Source organism: Trichechus manatus, unplaced genomic scaffold (genome assembly GCF_000243295.1).
Source record: "Trichechus manatus latirostris isolate Lorelei unplaced genomic scaffold, TriManLat1.0 scaffold00008, whole genome shotgun sequence".
Taxonomy (NCBI): domain Eukaryota; kingdom Metazoa; phylum Chordata; class Mammalia; order Sirenia; family Trichechidae; genus Trichechus; species Trichechus manatus.
In genome coordinates, this window is record NW_004443944.1 from 14,569,292 (window position 1) to 14,585,355 (window position 16,064).

The window sequence follows — 16,064 nt, forward strand, 5'->3', positions numbered from 1 at the left end:
TTCCCTGCTGGTGTGGGCGCCCATTCCAGCAGGAAGGTGCCCACTGCCTTGGCAGCCTGCTCCTGGGGCTGCGGTGGGCACAGGGGCTTGGCACACCCAGCCCCACAGCCGGTTGCTTGGTGGGTGCTGCCGCAGGGCTCCTCTCAGGCACCCCGGCCTGTCAGTGACTGCTCACCCCAGCTGCAGAAGGAAGCGTTTTACCTGGGACGGGGGTCACCCCAATCTGTGGGCTGAGAAGCGACGCTGAGAGCAGAGTCCGACTCAGAGGAGCTGGGAGACCACGCTGGCTTCACAAGAAGCCACTGGCTCCACAGGCCTGGGCAGCCCCAGGTTAGGACGGCTGCAGCCTTACTTCACCAGCTGTCTCATCCTCTGCAGAGGCTGCCTGGGTCCCTTGCTGGGTGTCTACGGGCAGCAAATGCCTCTCCCGGGAGCAGGAGGGTGGTGGAGGGCAGCCTGCGGCCCTGCCCGCCCAAAGCCTTGGCAGCCTGTGGGTCAAAGCAGCTCCTGCTCGTCGTCCTCGGAGCCCGAGGGACCCTGGCGCACCTCCTCGTACCACTTGTTGGTGAGGGTTTTCATCTGGATGCGTCCGTGGTGGAGGTCCTGCGGCAACAGACACAATCAAGTCTTTGCCAGTCCTTGGGTCAGTGCCAAGGAAGGAGGGGTGGTGCTTGTACTCCATGTGTGAGGGGGGCAAGGTGGGGTAGGATGAATGGCCACAGGCAATTTCAAAGTGTTATCTGACTAAGGTGAGCTGAGATTCCTCTTTGTAGGGGTGGAGATAACAGGAGGTTATCATTCAGAAACAGAGGAGTAGGCGGCAGGATGGTGTGATGTTAGAAACGTGTCTGGAATCAGACACATTTGGGCTCTGTCCCAGATTAGCTGTGTGACCTTGGGTGGGTTACTTCACCTCTCTGTGCCTCAGTCTCCCCAGCTGTCTAATGAGCTCATAGCTATATCTACTGCATGGGCTGCTAGGAGAATGAAATAAAGCAACCAGGGAGAACGCCAGCGCAGTGCCTGCTGCTAGAGCTGTTCTGACTGTTGACGGATCAGACAACGGGGTCAGCCAGACTAGCCCCCACCCCCACGGCTGGGTTATCCCCCCTGCATGGGGCAGGCTGAGGGTTTGGGCAAAGCAGGCCCAAGCTTGTCCCTGTTCCTGAGACAGGCCATCACTCACTGTCACCCAGAGGCCAGCAGTGCCCAGGGGGACAGAACACGAGCTCTGAGTCTGGGCCATCATGGGCCCTGGCATGGCTAAAAGGCCCAGACGTAATCTCTCAGCTCAGATTCAGCACTGATGAATGTCCTGAGTCTATCATCCAGGAAAGCAAACTGTGTTAACAAGTCTATTATTACCCAGCACTAAATGCGGCAGCAAAGGAAAAACAGCAGATGCTGAACTCCAGCAAATCCAGCCCTGCGAGCCTGGGAGTGGGAGAGCCCGGTGGGAGCAGGGGCCGTCTGGCTGGCCCCCACAAACACAGTACGAGAGCCTTCCCACGCGTGCCTGACCCGGAAAGGCAAGGGGACCCTGGCATGTGGGGTGCAGGCCCACGGGCCTTCAGAACCCACCTCCTGGGTCAGCCTCCGTGTGAAGAAGGGGTTCAGGTACTTGGCATCCAGCCACATGAAGCCTTTGAGGTCCTGCCGCCTGATGTAGTGGGCCTCATACTCCTCCTCGGTGAGCTCCGACAGGTGCTCTGACTCGATGGTGTTGCCCTGGGGGAGGGAAGGCAGCCAGCAGGGCTTCAGGCTGGCATCTCCGGGAGGCCCTGCTCACCCACCCCTGGCCGCCAGGGCTTTCTGGGCCAGTGGTCCCAGCCCTAGCTGCACTTTAGAACCCTGGAGTCTGCAGGCAGCAAACGCCCCTCCCAGGAGCTGTAGGAAGGTAGGGAGGTTTCTGACACCAGTGGATGCCCAGGACTCCACCCAGGGCAGACAGGTCGGAGTTCTGGAAGGGCCCTCGGGCTTGTTTTTAAAGCTCTCCAGGTGGTTCTAACACGCAGCCAGGACTGTCTCATTACCAGCACATTAACAAGGAAGGCTCTTTTGACCTCTTTTGCCTGTGGCTCAACTAGCAAGGGTTCTTTGCTATGAGCGGGTGTTTGCTGAGCAAGTCCATGCAGGGGAGGTGAGGGATGAGGAAATGACTGTAAGGGGAAGGGGAGGTCTGGGGGTGAAGATGAGGTCCAGGGTCAGTGCAGTCCCACCTCAGCCCTGCTCCAGGCCCAGCACTGGCCACCGGGAGGGGCGCCCCACCCTCTGCAGAGCCCACAGAAAGCAGGCAAGCTATTTGAATGTGGTGAGTCTGCTGCTCCAGGAGGGGAGGAACTGCTCTGAGTGAGGGTGCTCAGCACAGTCGTTGCAGTCGACCAGGCTCTCCTCTGGGGCCTCCACTGGCGGTGCAGGGGCGGCGGGAGAGCGGAGTGGGAGGCCAGGGTGTTTTCATGCCTGGTCCTCCAGCTCCGCCTGCATCAGAATCACCCACAGGGCTTGTGGAAACAGACTGCTGGGCCCACCTGCAGAAGTCTCGGAGAGGCCTGAGAATTTGCACTTCTAACAATTTTTTAGGCGACGCTGCTGGTCTACTTGGGGAGCCACTGATGCAGTGGGGTGGTGCAGAGCTCCAGAGTCTGAATCCAGCTCTACCACTAGGCAGCTGTGTGACCTCAGGTCCTTGATTTAGCCTCTCTGGGCCTCAGTGCTCTGGTCTGCAAAATGGGACAACGAGAACATCTGCTTCCTGCAGGTTATCAGGATGATGTGAGATGGCCCAAGTAGAGGGGAAGCAGTGCCTGCAGCATAGAAGACAGCCGACAGACAGCAGCTACTCTGGTTCGACTGGAGCTATGCTACGCCAAGCGTGCTTACAGGACCGGCAGCAGCAGCAGCACATGGTAACCTGTTAGAGATGCAAGTCCTTTTGGAGCTCACCCCAGGCCTACAGGGCACTCTGGCGGCGACCCAGCAGTCTGTTCAACGAGCCCTCCACTAATTCTGACCCATGTTAAAAGGCTTGAGAGCCACTATGCTAGAGCTTTTGTTACAAACAGGAAGTTGGCGGGTGGGGTGGGGTGAGATCGGGTGAGGGCTTGGACAAGTGTCGCTGAGAGTGAGAAAGTTCTGCGGGGACAGGCCTGGAGGGGACACAGTGGTCTCCTTCCAGCACCACTGCACTGCCGGGCAGGCCCAGGGTGGAGAGTGGTACCCAAGGCGGGCACAGAGCCCAGCTCTCTGATAACGGAAGTGGCCTGTGCCCCCTTTCCTGGCTGAGGAGTTCCATGCCTTCAATTGCAGATTAAACCTACTGAAGGTCCCCAGTGAAAAAAGATGCACTTCTGGGAATGCACAGGGTGTGTGTGTGAGGAGGTGGCTGAGCCTCGCTCAGCACGTGGCAGCCTGAGGGTGAAGACAGGGTGAGAAGGCACGATGGAGGCTGACTGGCCCCGTGGCAGGGGCAGCCACGGGGCAGAGGGGCAGCCACAGGGCAAAAGGGCAGCTTGGAGGAAGCAGCGGTGGGCAGGGCTATGGGGGTCTCAGCCTCCACTGCAGCTCGGCCCTGAGCACCTCCCACCCTGAAGTATGCCCTTGACTGTCCTTGGTGGAAGGTACTTCTCAGGGCCCTCACAGGCACTGCAAGCCACCGTCCCCTCAGGCCAGGGAATGATGGGATTCTGACACCTTCCAGTCCTGGGGCCCAATGGGTGGTGTGGTTACTGGCAGGGGAGAGTGTGACCCACCCCTCGTATCCCATGCCGCCTGTGCCAATGCAGAGAGGGAAGCCGCCGTGACTCCAGGTCACGAGCCTGCAGAAAGCCCACTCCAGAGAGCCATGCTTCCCAACTCCAATTCCCCTGACCCGCCTTCTAGGTTGGGTACTGGTATGTGTGAGTGGAGGGGTGCTGGGTACCTTAAAGAGCCTCTTCTCTCCATTCCCCCACTTCCTCAGTCCCTGGCACTAACCATCTTCTCCGTCTTACTGAGGTTGACATCCTTCTTGTTCCGGCGGTGCGCCTTGGCGTCCTCAATGTCCATGAGGCGGATGAGGGGCATGGTGCTGCCGCCCAGCAGCAGGATGGTGAAGAGTACAATGATAATGGTGGTGGTGCCGATGAGCTGCCGCTTCTCCATGGGCTCCAGGTCCAGGTGCAGGCTCAGGGCATAGGGGATGGCGCCTCTCAGACCTGCGGGCACAGGGTGCAGAGTAAGAGGAGGGAGGGTGGCAGTGGCATCGCTGGCCGGGTTCTCCGGGGGCCTGGGCCCGGCCCACATCACAGCCAGTCGAGCATCCTCCGTAACCCACTGGAGAGCCCTGACTCATTCTAAAGGCTCTGCGGTGTGAGAAAGGCAGGCTGCAGAGAAGTGGGAGCTGGTAACACTGCACCTCCACTCCCACGTCCCAGGGTCGCTGAGCAGATCTAACGAGGCAGCCTGGCCAGGCTACAAAGCACCAGTGTGTATGTGTGTGCACAAGGGTTAACCGAGCCCACACTCACGTTTTAGAAACAATACATGGCTAGTGTGCAGGACTCTGTGCCAGGCCCTGCGCTAAATGCTCTACATGCACAATCACACTGGATCGTCACAGGAAACCCTGTAAAGCAGGTATGATTATTATTCTCCACAATATACACCTGAGGAACTGCGGCTGCATGAATCAAGCACCCCACCAGGGCCACGCAGCTCACCCAGGTAACAGCACAGAAGGCCACTGCTGCTTCTCCCGGGCCCCTGCGGCACTGACCATGCTCTGGGTGTCTCTGGTGGGGACGAGTGGCTGCCAGGAACTGCACCAGCAACTCTTGCTTACCTGCCTTTCTGGTCCACCTGCAAGGCTGCTGCTGGGCTCAGGGGTATGGGCTACAGCTGAGGAACAGCCCTGTCCTCCATGAGCACTTTCTGCTTCCTGGGAGCCACGTGGAAGGGAACGGGGCAGTCCTGGCCCTGCCCTCAGTGGTGGGAGAAGAGACACTGTGTGGGTGCTTGGGTCAGGAAGGCCCAGATGGGTGGGTGGGCAGACAGCGACCGGACCTCACATCAGGATGGGAGTTGGGGGAAAGGAGAGACCAGCATTCCAATCAGGAACAGCCTATACAGCCACCCAGAGACAAGGAGGAAGGCCAGCAGGATGGCTGTGTTGTGTAAAGAATGTGGGGTGGGCTCTGACAAGCCAGGGCCTGTGACTCTGAAAGGGACCCTGGACTGTGTCCTAAGGGCACTGGGAAGCAAGGGAGTGATGCGACGGATGTGTCCTGTGGAAGGGGGATGCTGGTAAGGAAGTGGGCTGGGCAGGAAGTCCAGCTGTCTTAGACAATGAGATCACAATGTCCCCACTTCAAGATTTTCAAGGCCTTGGGTCAACCACTTCACAGAAAAAAGCAATTAGTATAAATTTTTGTATGGGAAAAAATTAAGAAAAGAAAAAAGCAGTTAAGGAACTAGTAAAAAAAAAAAAAAAAATTCCTCTGGCAAAAAAGATTGAGGAAAAATAGAGCTTCTCTCGCTATACACATATACACTTTCTTTTTTTTTTAAACTAAGCCTTTTGAAAGAGAAATCTGAAACAAATTTACAAATCTGCTGGATAGAGAAGAGCCTCATAAAGCATGTTCCTATACCTCGACCCACATGGAAATACTTTAATAATAATATTTTAAAAAGGAAGCATAAACAACTGTATGTATTGCTCAAAAGAAAATTTAAAGATGCCTAAGAATCTAGTTCTTTAGGAGCCAAAGATTTATGAAATCATTTCCATCCTTTAAAAAGTAGAGGAACAGTAGCTGAAACGTTCAGGTAAATAGGAAACCTTTAAAACATCAGGGTTTCCAAGGTATCAGAACTTCGTGACTGAATGAAAAAATAGCATGTAGTACAAAAAAGTTCCCACTTTCACTTGTTTTGTTTTGAGTACGTTATGACTTCAACCTGGAAAACACAGACGTAAGCGCGGAGTCATTCACCTCTCACCCCGGGCTATACCCTCACACAGGTAACCCAGAGTCATTTACCTCTCACCCCAGGCTGCACCCTCACACAGGTAACCCAGAGTCATTCAGCTCTCACCCCCAGCTGTACCCTCACACAGGTAAGCCCAAAGTCAATCACCTCTCACCCTGGGCTGTACCCTCACATAAGTTTAAGAGTGGAGTCATTCACCTTTCACCCCAGGCTGCACCCTCACACATGTAAACCCAGAGTCATTCAACTCCTACCCTGGGGGGTACCCTCAGACCAAGGAGAGTCACGTGCTCTAAGCAAGTCCTTTTCCCTCTGAGCCTGAACTTTCTCATCTGTCAAACAGGCCCGGCACTGCCCACTATATAGCACTCCTGAGAGGGGGACCGTCTGCCAAGTGCCTAGCCTGCTTTATAGTCACCAGCTGATTCTGACTCACAGCAACCCTACAGGACAGAGTAAAACTTCCCCATAGGGTTTCCAAGGCTGTAATCTTTATGGAAGCAGACTGCCATATCTTTCTCCCGAGGAGCAGCTGGTAGGTTGAAACCGAAGACCTTTCGGTTAGCCGCTGAGCACTTAACCACTGAGCCACCAGGGCTTCTTTGCTTTATAGCAGATGCCGGTTAAATAGGAGCTTTTACTATTTTTGGTTCCAAAGGGCTCTCACAGGTGAACACGCGTTGTCTCCGTGTGGTCTGTACCTGTACCTTCTCTCTACCTGTTTATTCGGGATTTGACTCACCACTAAACCACATGATGAACATCATCTTCGGTGTGATTTTATGATCCCGGAAGAAATTCAGGAGGTAGGAAAGAGGGAAAATGTTCACCGCTCTGCCAAACAGTACCAGCACCTGTTAACAGCAACAAACCAAGTCTGAGATGGAACGCTCTGGTTCTTCAAGCTGAAGCTTGTTGCCACAAACACAGACCTCAGGACACACCCATGCTAAGTCCAGCACTCCCCTCGTCATAAACGGTGTGAATAGCACAATGCTGGTCAGAGACTGGGCGTGGGCGTGTGGCTGCGGATGCCAATTTCTATGTGTTTGGGAAAGGATAAAGCTTTGTACATGAAGTTTCAGTAGCCGGAAAAGAGGCCTAAGAGTATCAGTGACTGCATTGGCAATGACAGAGAAACAAAGCCAGATGCCAAGAGGACAGGCAGACGTCTCCAGAGATTAATTTAAGGGCACACCTGCCTCCTCTGAAGGCACTTCGCCATGGGACAGGGCTGCGCTAATCATCCTCACTGGGCCAGCTCTGGAGGGACAGACAAAGTGTTTCTGCCTCTCCCAGGAGACCCACTCCTCCGGGAGAGCAGGAGACTGAGAAGGGCCTACCTGTGCCTGGAAACGCCGCTCTCCCAGCAGAAGGAGCACGCCTCAGGAGGGGCTCTAAAAGGCCCCACAGCCCTACCTTGCCAGTTGCTGGCCATGGCTTTTGGTGCCTGTTATGGATTGAATTATGTCCCCCCAAAATGTGTGTAATCCCTAACCCTTATACCTGTGGTTATAATCCTATTTGGTAATGGGTTTTCTTTGTGAAGAGACCATATCAGTGTAGGGTATGTTTTAAGCCAATCACCTCTGAGATATATAAAAAGAGCAGATTAGGCAGAGAGAAGCAAGCAGAGATGGGGGAAGAGAGATGCCACACCACGTGAAGACTGCCAAGGGACAGAAGCTGAAGAGACAAGGACCTTAATCCAGAGCCGACAGAAAGCCTTCCCCAAGAGCCAGCACCTTGAATTCGATTTATAGCCTCCTAACTGTGAGAAAATAAATTTCTGTTTGTTAAAGCCACCCACTTGTGGTGTTTCTATTACAGCAGCACTAGATGATAACTAGAACGGCGCCTAACCATCTCCAAAGGAACACTGGTCGTAACAAAAAATGGCTTTATGTAAAGTTTAAATCTTACCTAAGTGGATTCTTAGAACTATTTATTAATCTGCTTTCATTTTCTACATCTTGGTTCTGACTATAATTAACCAGAAAAGAATCATACACACATGAATACTCTTCAGGCTCTAGTTTGTTCTTTCAACAAGCACGAATTGAGTGTGCTCTGATGGTGCGCCTTAGACGGTCAAGTTAATAATAATTGCTGCCAATCTTCAAACATGTCTATGCCAGACAACGTGCTAAGCACTTTACGAACATTGTCTTGTGAAATTTAACTCCTTGTGGCGATCTTACGAAGTATGTATTATTGTCCCCACTTTATAGACAAGGACACTGGGATAGAGAGAAGTTAAGTATCTGGTCCAAGTTGACCCAGCCAGGAAGTGGTGGGGCCATCTCAGACCTGGTTCAGCCCATGCTCTTAACCATGGAGCCAAGTCCACCTGGCAGGCAACTGTAATCGGTCTAAATAGCACAGCTCAGCCTTCAGGAGCCACAGGGCCAGCCTGTGACTATGTGCTCAGGGAAACTGAGTTACCACCCGAGGGCATCCTCTCATCTTCCTTTCCTCCCAGCCCATGGCTGAGACAGGTACCTCCCTTTATCACCCACTGAAATCCAATCTTCCATTCCCACATGTGCATTTCAGGTTTGACCAAACGTGGCCCCTTTTACCCAGTGACCACACTAAAGACTATCGTACTTTCTGTAAACGACTTTTGCTGCCAGTCTCTTGTCCTGAAACCTGAGTTTGGAGGACAGGCAAATAATGAGAACAAACAGCAACGAGCTTTTGCCAACTGAGAGGTGGCAGTGCCCAGATTGTAAGGGGGAAACATCTTTTTCCTTAGGGTTTCTTAGCTGCTTCTCTCTGCCTCAGTTTTCCCACATGCCAAATAGATAGGCCTTGACTGGTTTATACATGCTAGATGACAGTGCTTACAAAAAAAAAAAAAGTGGTTCCCTTCCAATAGCTGGGTTTTGTTAAATGCAGTTAGCAATCAAAGTTGACTGAGGATGAATTATGATAACTCAACGACAATGAGGTGTGCTTCTTAGGTGCCTAAATTAACGGAGGATCTAAAGAGACAGCAAAGGGATCAAATGAGGGATTACAGTATATGCAGGCATGAATCAGCAGTGGGGCGTGAGACACACTGAAGGAAGAGACTGGAGGGGGAACACAGACAAGGGGCCTGGGCACATCAGGCTTAATGCCCAACTGTTAGAAGCCATTGAGGCCACAGGTCAATCTGATGCCTGAGAGCGCTGGGCCTTTCTTTTAAATGCTAAACATCTATCTTCTCCCCATTCTATTCCCAAGAAAGATGTGATTCTACTGCAAATGATTAAACTTCTATTTTCCTTTTTTAAAGGTATATTTTAGTCTGTCTCCTACTCACCACCCCCTAGTCCAATTATAACACTGTTTCCCAAACCTTTTTGATCATAAGAATCATCTGGGATGATTCTTCTGGGTGAGTCTCCAGGGCAGGTAACAGCCTGGTAATTTTTACTTTAAACAAGGGTCCAAGGTCATACTTACAGATGTAATAGGGGAAAACTGCATTAAAACGGAAGCATGTTCATTATAAATTATTCAGAAAAGTAGAAATCATTTCCACATTTGGCTGTATTTTCTTTACGTATTTTTTTGTTTCTATGTACAATGTTTTTACATGAGATGCTCAACTACATATTCAATTTTGAAGTCTGCTTTTTCTGTCTTACATAAAAACACATAAGCTTGTACTTTTTAAAGAAGACCTTAACATTCTAGGCCATTGAAAATTAAAAAGCAAATAAAAATCCTTTTCCACGGATATTCACTCACTTAATCCCATCCTTCTCCCCTTTATTGTATGTTTGTGATTTTTTTAACAAAACAAACAAACAGAAGAGTGTCTCTGTAGCTGTTGACTTAGAACAGTAAACAGTTACATAAATGAATCCAAAACGTGGTTATTAATCTACAAATAAGTAATTAAATAAAAAACAAGGAAAATACTTACTATGCACCAGATGACAAAGGAAATTTCAAACTTGTGAGGAAAACTAAAAATGGACAGGCCAAGAAATGCAAACACACATGTTTCTGAAACAAACCAAAGAGTGGATTATTCAGCCCCAACTATTATTTTTTCCCAATATAGTACTAAATTGTTAAACAAGCAAACATTCAGAAGTAAGTTAGAATCCAATACAACACTTTGCTGATTTTCTGGAAAATCTTGTGACCAGTGCACTGGGCGAAACTTATGCTTAGATTCTTTCTTCTATCACACAAAGCAACAAATTCCTGCCCTCCAGAACCTCATCATCTAATGAGTCAACTGTCAAATACTTAAGCAAACAAATGCCATCCTACCCAGGGAAGATGATAAATATATGAATCTGTCCATTTGCCGAACACTGTGATTAGCAAGGATTCCAACTGCGGCAAAGTGGCAAAAATTCAGAGCTAATGAGTGCAGATGCCACGGGATGAGCGTGAAAGGGCCTTTTGTTAACTTCCTTGCCAGAGCGGATGGAGCCAAGTGATTGACTTAACATACTTGACACCACTGCCAGGTTTAGAACGTGGCTTAAACCCTGCAGTAACTGCAGGAAGAGTTACATTTCCAATTCTTGGCTCCACTCTGCAAGCCAGAGTCTGACATTGACTTTTGTTGTACAGTCATTTGCATATTTTAAGAAAAAGCACCTTTTACATTTTTAACACCATGCTCCCTGCTTAAAGTATCTCATCCCCCAGAATAACCAAATAACTAAGGAGAGACAGAGACTGTATTTTAAAATAGTTGAACAGCATAAAATGGTGAGGCTGTTTAAAACACCTTAGCAAAGCTTTTTTTCAAATGTCTATCCTTTTAAAACAAGTCCACAAGCTGGATCGTGTACTCCTCCTCCTCCTTCTTGAATTTTTCTCTTATCTAATAAATATTTTTGTGATCTTTCCAACTCAGCACATTCAGAATATACTCCGATGGACTTTATTCATTTCCCTGGAGGCATAAAATCTATGAGATGGGTAATTTAACCAATCTCCAGTAAATAGACATTTAGACTGTGTTTATTTCTGATATTACAAACTACAACAAACATTCCTGTACACAGGGTAAATTCCTGGTGGGGAAATCATTGGGTCAAAGTGCATGTGCCTTTTAAGTTCAGACAGATGCCACCAATGACTCTCAGAAGGACGGTGTCAATGCACACTCCCATCAACGGGCCCGCTTTCCATACACCGTGTCAGAAGTGGGTATAATCAAACTCAGAATTTGCCAATCTGATGGGCAAAAAAAAGAATGTGATGGATGTTTTGCTTTACATTCCTTTAATTGTGAGGGTCAGGGTCAGAATCTTTAGCCATAACTTTTTTTTTTTTTAAATAATTTTTTTGTTGTTGTTGAGAATACACACAGCAGAACATACACCAATTCAACAGTTTCTACATGTACAATTCAGTGACATTGATTACATTCTTTGAGTTGTGCAACCATTCTCACCCTCCTTTTCTGAGTTGTTCTTCCACCATTAACAGACTCACTGCCTCCTAAGTTTCCCATCTAATTTTTTGAGTTGCTGTTGTCAATTTGATCCCATACAGATAGTTCTTAAAAAAGCACAGTGGTCAAGACAGACATTTTTCACTAGTTAAATTAAACTACTGTTTGGTTTTAAGAAGACTTCCGGGGATATTTTTGGTTTAAGGTTTAAAGATTATCTCAGGGCAATAGTTTTGGGGGTACATCCAGCCTCCATGGCTCCAGAAAGTCTGAATTCCATTAGCCATGGCTTTCGGAGAGGGGTACTCTGAAAAAATATCCACTGGACCAGGAATGAAGAGACCTGGCTTCCAGACTCACCCCTTAGCCAGGAGACTGACTGCAGGCAGGTTATTTTACCTCTCGCGCGTAAGCTTCCTTGTCTGCAGACGGGGATGAAACCTCTGTGTGGCCTGTCTCCTCAGACATTAACAGTAGGGAGCTAGTGCTTCAGAATTATGCAAGCTCCCTGAGATGCCAGGTGATGCTGATGCTGACTGCCACTTAGGGGCCAGCTTAAAGAGACAGTGTGAGGGTGTTCCCTCACTTCCAGGTATAAACTGGGGAGGAGATACATGTGTGCGCGTGTGTGTGTGCGTGTATGTCCGAGTGTGGGAGCGGTGGCGAAGAGCATGCACAAGAACTCAGATTGAAACTGTTTAAAAGAAAAAGTCATCTGGTGTATCTGACCCCAACAAATGACAATGCTAATGGAGAATTTCCCAAGTTTATGTCCTTCAAGATGTTCTTGTGAACGCAGGTTCTATGGACAAGTTTGAGGATGCTCTATCTCTCCCTCTTAGAAATTCACACGCACGTTAGCACACTGGTTCTAAAAAGGTCTGCCAGGGGAAATCCTAACTGACTCCTAGAAACGGGCAGGAAGAATGGTTAGGGCCAGGCAGGCCCACGTGAGACCACGCACAGGCAGCACTCACCGCACAGGAAGGCCACCGTCCGCAGGGTTTGCTGCATGAGGATCTGGGTGACCGGGGAGAGGTTATGGTGGGTGTAGTGGGACATCACGATGCCGGAGAACAGGATGGCCATAATGCCTAGAGAGACACGGGCAAAGCGCAGAGACATAAACAGCAGAAAAACATCTACCACGGGATACACAAACAACATCTCACACTTCCCGCAAGTCCCTGCAGCCTAGTATTAACTGTCTTATGAAAAAGGGAAAGGGACTAATGCCTGAGGTCTCCCAGGGACTTCAAAGCAAAGTCAAGAGCCCCTTCTCTCTGGCAGCTTCATTACCAGCTGGGTGACCTTGGGCCAACTGACTTCCCCTCTCTAAGCTTCAGTTTTTAGTATCTGTATAGTGGGACTAATAATAGCACCCACTCACAGAACTGTTAGGAAGATAAGTGAAGACAAGTCACGTAAGTGTCCATCCATCACTGTCGTCCGCGGATTAAGGGAGGCAGGTAAACCAGGCACCCTTGGGGCAGATAGGGAGTATAAGAATCTGAGTATGGAGAATGGGTGATTTTGATTTACTTTTTTATACTTTTCCTTAATTTTGAGTTTTCCTATAATCATCATGTATTACTCTTGCAATTAAAAAAGAAAAAAAAGGTAATGTATCTTTTCTTCAAAGCCCTCTCCACAAGAGAGCTTCCTTGCTTACTCAGGATTTGAGTCTCCACATTTGTCCACTGCCCCAAATCCTACCACGACACTTTACACAGGAGTCTTCTCAGTATACTTCTGCCCAGGCATAGAGAAGAGGTCTCTATTTCTTGTAAGGAAGCTGAGATTTTTTAAAAAGCCATCAAATATGAATTGCAAGTCAAACTTTATAAGCAAAGTTTATCTCTCTTCCGCCATTTTGTAGAAACAAGGATTAGTGGCTGACTTTCCACTTATAAAAGGGTAAAAATCATAGCATTGCATCTGAGACATTTCAACTGCTAAGCTTATACAATACCCTACAAAACAGAGGAAAACCCCTACTCTTTTTACTACCCAACTGGCACTTGCTGGTCTGAGTAACAGCAGTAGCTGGGACATTTTCTCTCTTAAAACTAAAACCCGTTGCCGTTAAGATGACAGAACACAGCTGACCCTGCCCTATGGGGTTTCCAAGGAGCGGCTGGTGGATTTGAACTGCTGACCTTTTGGTTAGCAACCGAGCTCTTAACTACTGTGCCACCAGGGCTCCTTTTTTTCTCTCTTAGGCAAGAGGAAATTTCTTTCTAACTTTTACCCCAGAAAGGAGGCCAGAGAGGGAAATTCCAGCAACGCTCCCACAGACACTCATGATGAGATGGGAAAACAAAAAGGCAGGAGACTTCCTTACTTGCCACTTTAGAGCAATGAGAAGATTCTTGGGTGCCCAAGAGATGTTCTGAATCACTGTTCTACTGGATAAAAAACACAACTACCATTTCCAGTCTTTTCTCTACATTCTCAGTATGCTCTGCAGGTGACCACCAGGAGAGCCGGCCCTTCCTGATCCTGCAACAAAACGCAGGGCACGGGCACCATCAAAAGGCGGCACCACGTAGTGCATAACAGAAGGGAAGAGACCCAAACCTGGGTTTGCTCCTGCACTGCCACCCTTGAGGCTGGAGGAGGGGACACAGAGCTGCCAAAGGGCTCCATTTCACCAGCGTGCTTCCAGAGGGGCTACCCACCCGCTGGGAAAGCTCAGACTGTCATTCTTACCTTGAAGTAAAAGTCAACCTAAGAGGAGCCTGAGCCTTGTTTGAGTAGTAACAGGAATTACCTTCCACCCAAACTGTTGTCCTGCACACAGAATGAGCTCCTCAACAGCCCACGGGAGTCCTCGACATTAAATAGCCACTCTAGAGAGCCAAAAGCCCCAGGGAGTAAGGTCTGACAGCAGGAGGTGGAAGTTCCCTTGGGACAGAACATTCAGGTGAGCCCACTCTCAGGGCCCTGAGAGCTTCCTGCCATCCAGGCCTGTCCTGCGCCAGCACTCTTCACCAAGGAGACAGGCACAGAAGGGGCTTGGCTGCAGTTTAGTCTGGTGCACAAGATGGGGGGTTGGAAACTCAAACCCTCAGGGGCCAGGTAAGTTATAATAAGTGAGTGAGTGGCACGAGGGACAACAAGGCACAAGCCCATCTGAAAAGGGCTGGCAGCCTCCCTGTGGGATTGGGGGCCTAGGGCTGACCGGTCTTCCTTCTGGTTTTTTGAGAGGTGCCAGAAACCTGTTTCTTACGGGGAATCTCCCAACTTTTAATGATGGCAACCAACTCAAATTTTAAAAATTTCTCTGAACAGGATACAACGAAAAGATCAGTACAAAGAACTAATGGACCACAGCTACCAAGGCCTCCACCAGACTGAGTCCAGTACAGATAGATGGTGCCCGGCTACCACCACTGACTGCTCTGACCGGGATCACAACAGAGGGTTCTGGACAGAGCTGGAGAAGGATGCAGAACAAAATTCTAACACACAAAAAAAAGACCAGATTTACCGGCCTGAAAGAGACTGGAGAAACCCCGAGAGTATGGCCCCCAGACACCCTTTTAGCTCAGTGGTGAAGTCATTTCTGAGGTTCACCGTTCAGCCAGGGATTGGACAGCCCCATAAAACAAAACAGGACTAATAAGGCACAGCAGTCCAGGGACAAGGACTAGAAGGCAGAAGGAGACAGGAAATCTGGTGACAGGGAACCCAATGTTGAGTAAGGACAGTGTTGACATGTAGTGGGGTTGTGAACTGTTGTCATAGGGCAACATGTGTACTAACAGTTTAATGACAAACTATTTTGTTCTGTATACCTTCATCTAAAGGGAGAATAGCAGCACAACTGGAAAAATGTCATCAATGTCACTGAATTGTGCATGTAGAAACTTTTGAAGTGGTGTAACTTTGGCTATGTATATTTTCACCCAAAAAAAAAAAAACGGTCGAGAAGGGAGAGTGTTGACCTGTTGTCATAATGTTGCCAATGTCATAAAACAATATGTGTACTGACTGTTTAATGAGAAGCTATTTGTTCTGTAAACCTTCACCTAAAGTACAATTAAAAAAAAAAAATTTCTCTGACTAGGTAAATAAACCCCATCTGGGTGTTAAGTTAGGACCATAGCTGCTACCTGTGCACGTGACCTACTGATGTTGGAAACGGGTCATCTGGCCAATCCAAGAGTGAACAGACAGCCCCACCTTCACCCTGGGCTAGTCTGGGGCTGGGGACACCTCTCGAGTTCTGGGGGCTAAAGGAAAGGGTCAGGGTCAGCAATGGGTCCAAAAGCCTGAGGGACAGCTCAAGTGCCTGCCCTATGTGCCCTCCCTACACAAAGACCACGTCTCCACCACCCAAGCCACCCTCATTGACTACGGCTGCCACTGGACAGGCCACAAAAACACGAAAAGGGGCCCATGGTGCAGACTAGGCTCACTTTTAGAGATAAAGGGCATGGGTATTTTAAAAAATATCCTGTAAGGAAGAATTCCTGACACATTTAATTTTTAAAAAAGACAAAATCATTTAAGGAAGCAAGATACCAATACAGTAAAAACTTTCAGCCTCTTGAAAAGAAGAAAGGGAGGGAAGGAGGGAATCCTTTTCTAGCCATGGTTAAATCGTTATTTTCAATGTAATAAAGGAGTGTAGTAAAGGGGTTCAAGTCTAAAAGGCAGACGTCGACCGTGG

The 16,064-nt window shown here is 49.0% G+C and overlaps 1 protein-coding gene across 1 annotated transcript in view; it reads right to left on the reverse strand.

The window, feature by feature from the left end:
• Positions 1-231: 231 nt before the first annotated feature.
• The window catches only part of SLC9A8 (solute carrier family 9 member A8), a 70,823-nt gene continuing 54,990 nt past the window's right edge, over positions 232-16,064 (reverse strand). The window contains exons 11-16 of the mRNA XM_004370255.2: positions 12,364-12,480; positions 9,890-9,972; positions 6,713-6,824; positions 3,973-4,193; positions 1,582-1,728; positions 232-603 (exon numbers count right to left, since the gene is read on the reverse strand). Coding sequence (XP_004370312.1) covers positions 496-603; positions 1,582-1,728; positions 3,973-4,193; positions 6,713-6,824; positions 9,890-9,972; positions 12,364-12,480 — 788 coding nt within the window. The 3' untranslated portion in view covers positions 232-495. The remainder of the gene's footprint in view (positions 604-1,581; positions 1,729-3,972; positions 4,194-6,712; positions 6,825-9,889; positions 9,973-12,363; positions 12,481-16,064) is intronic.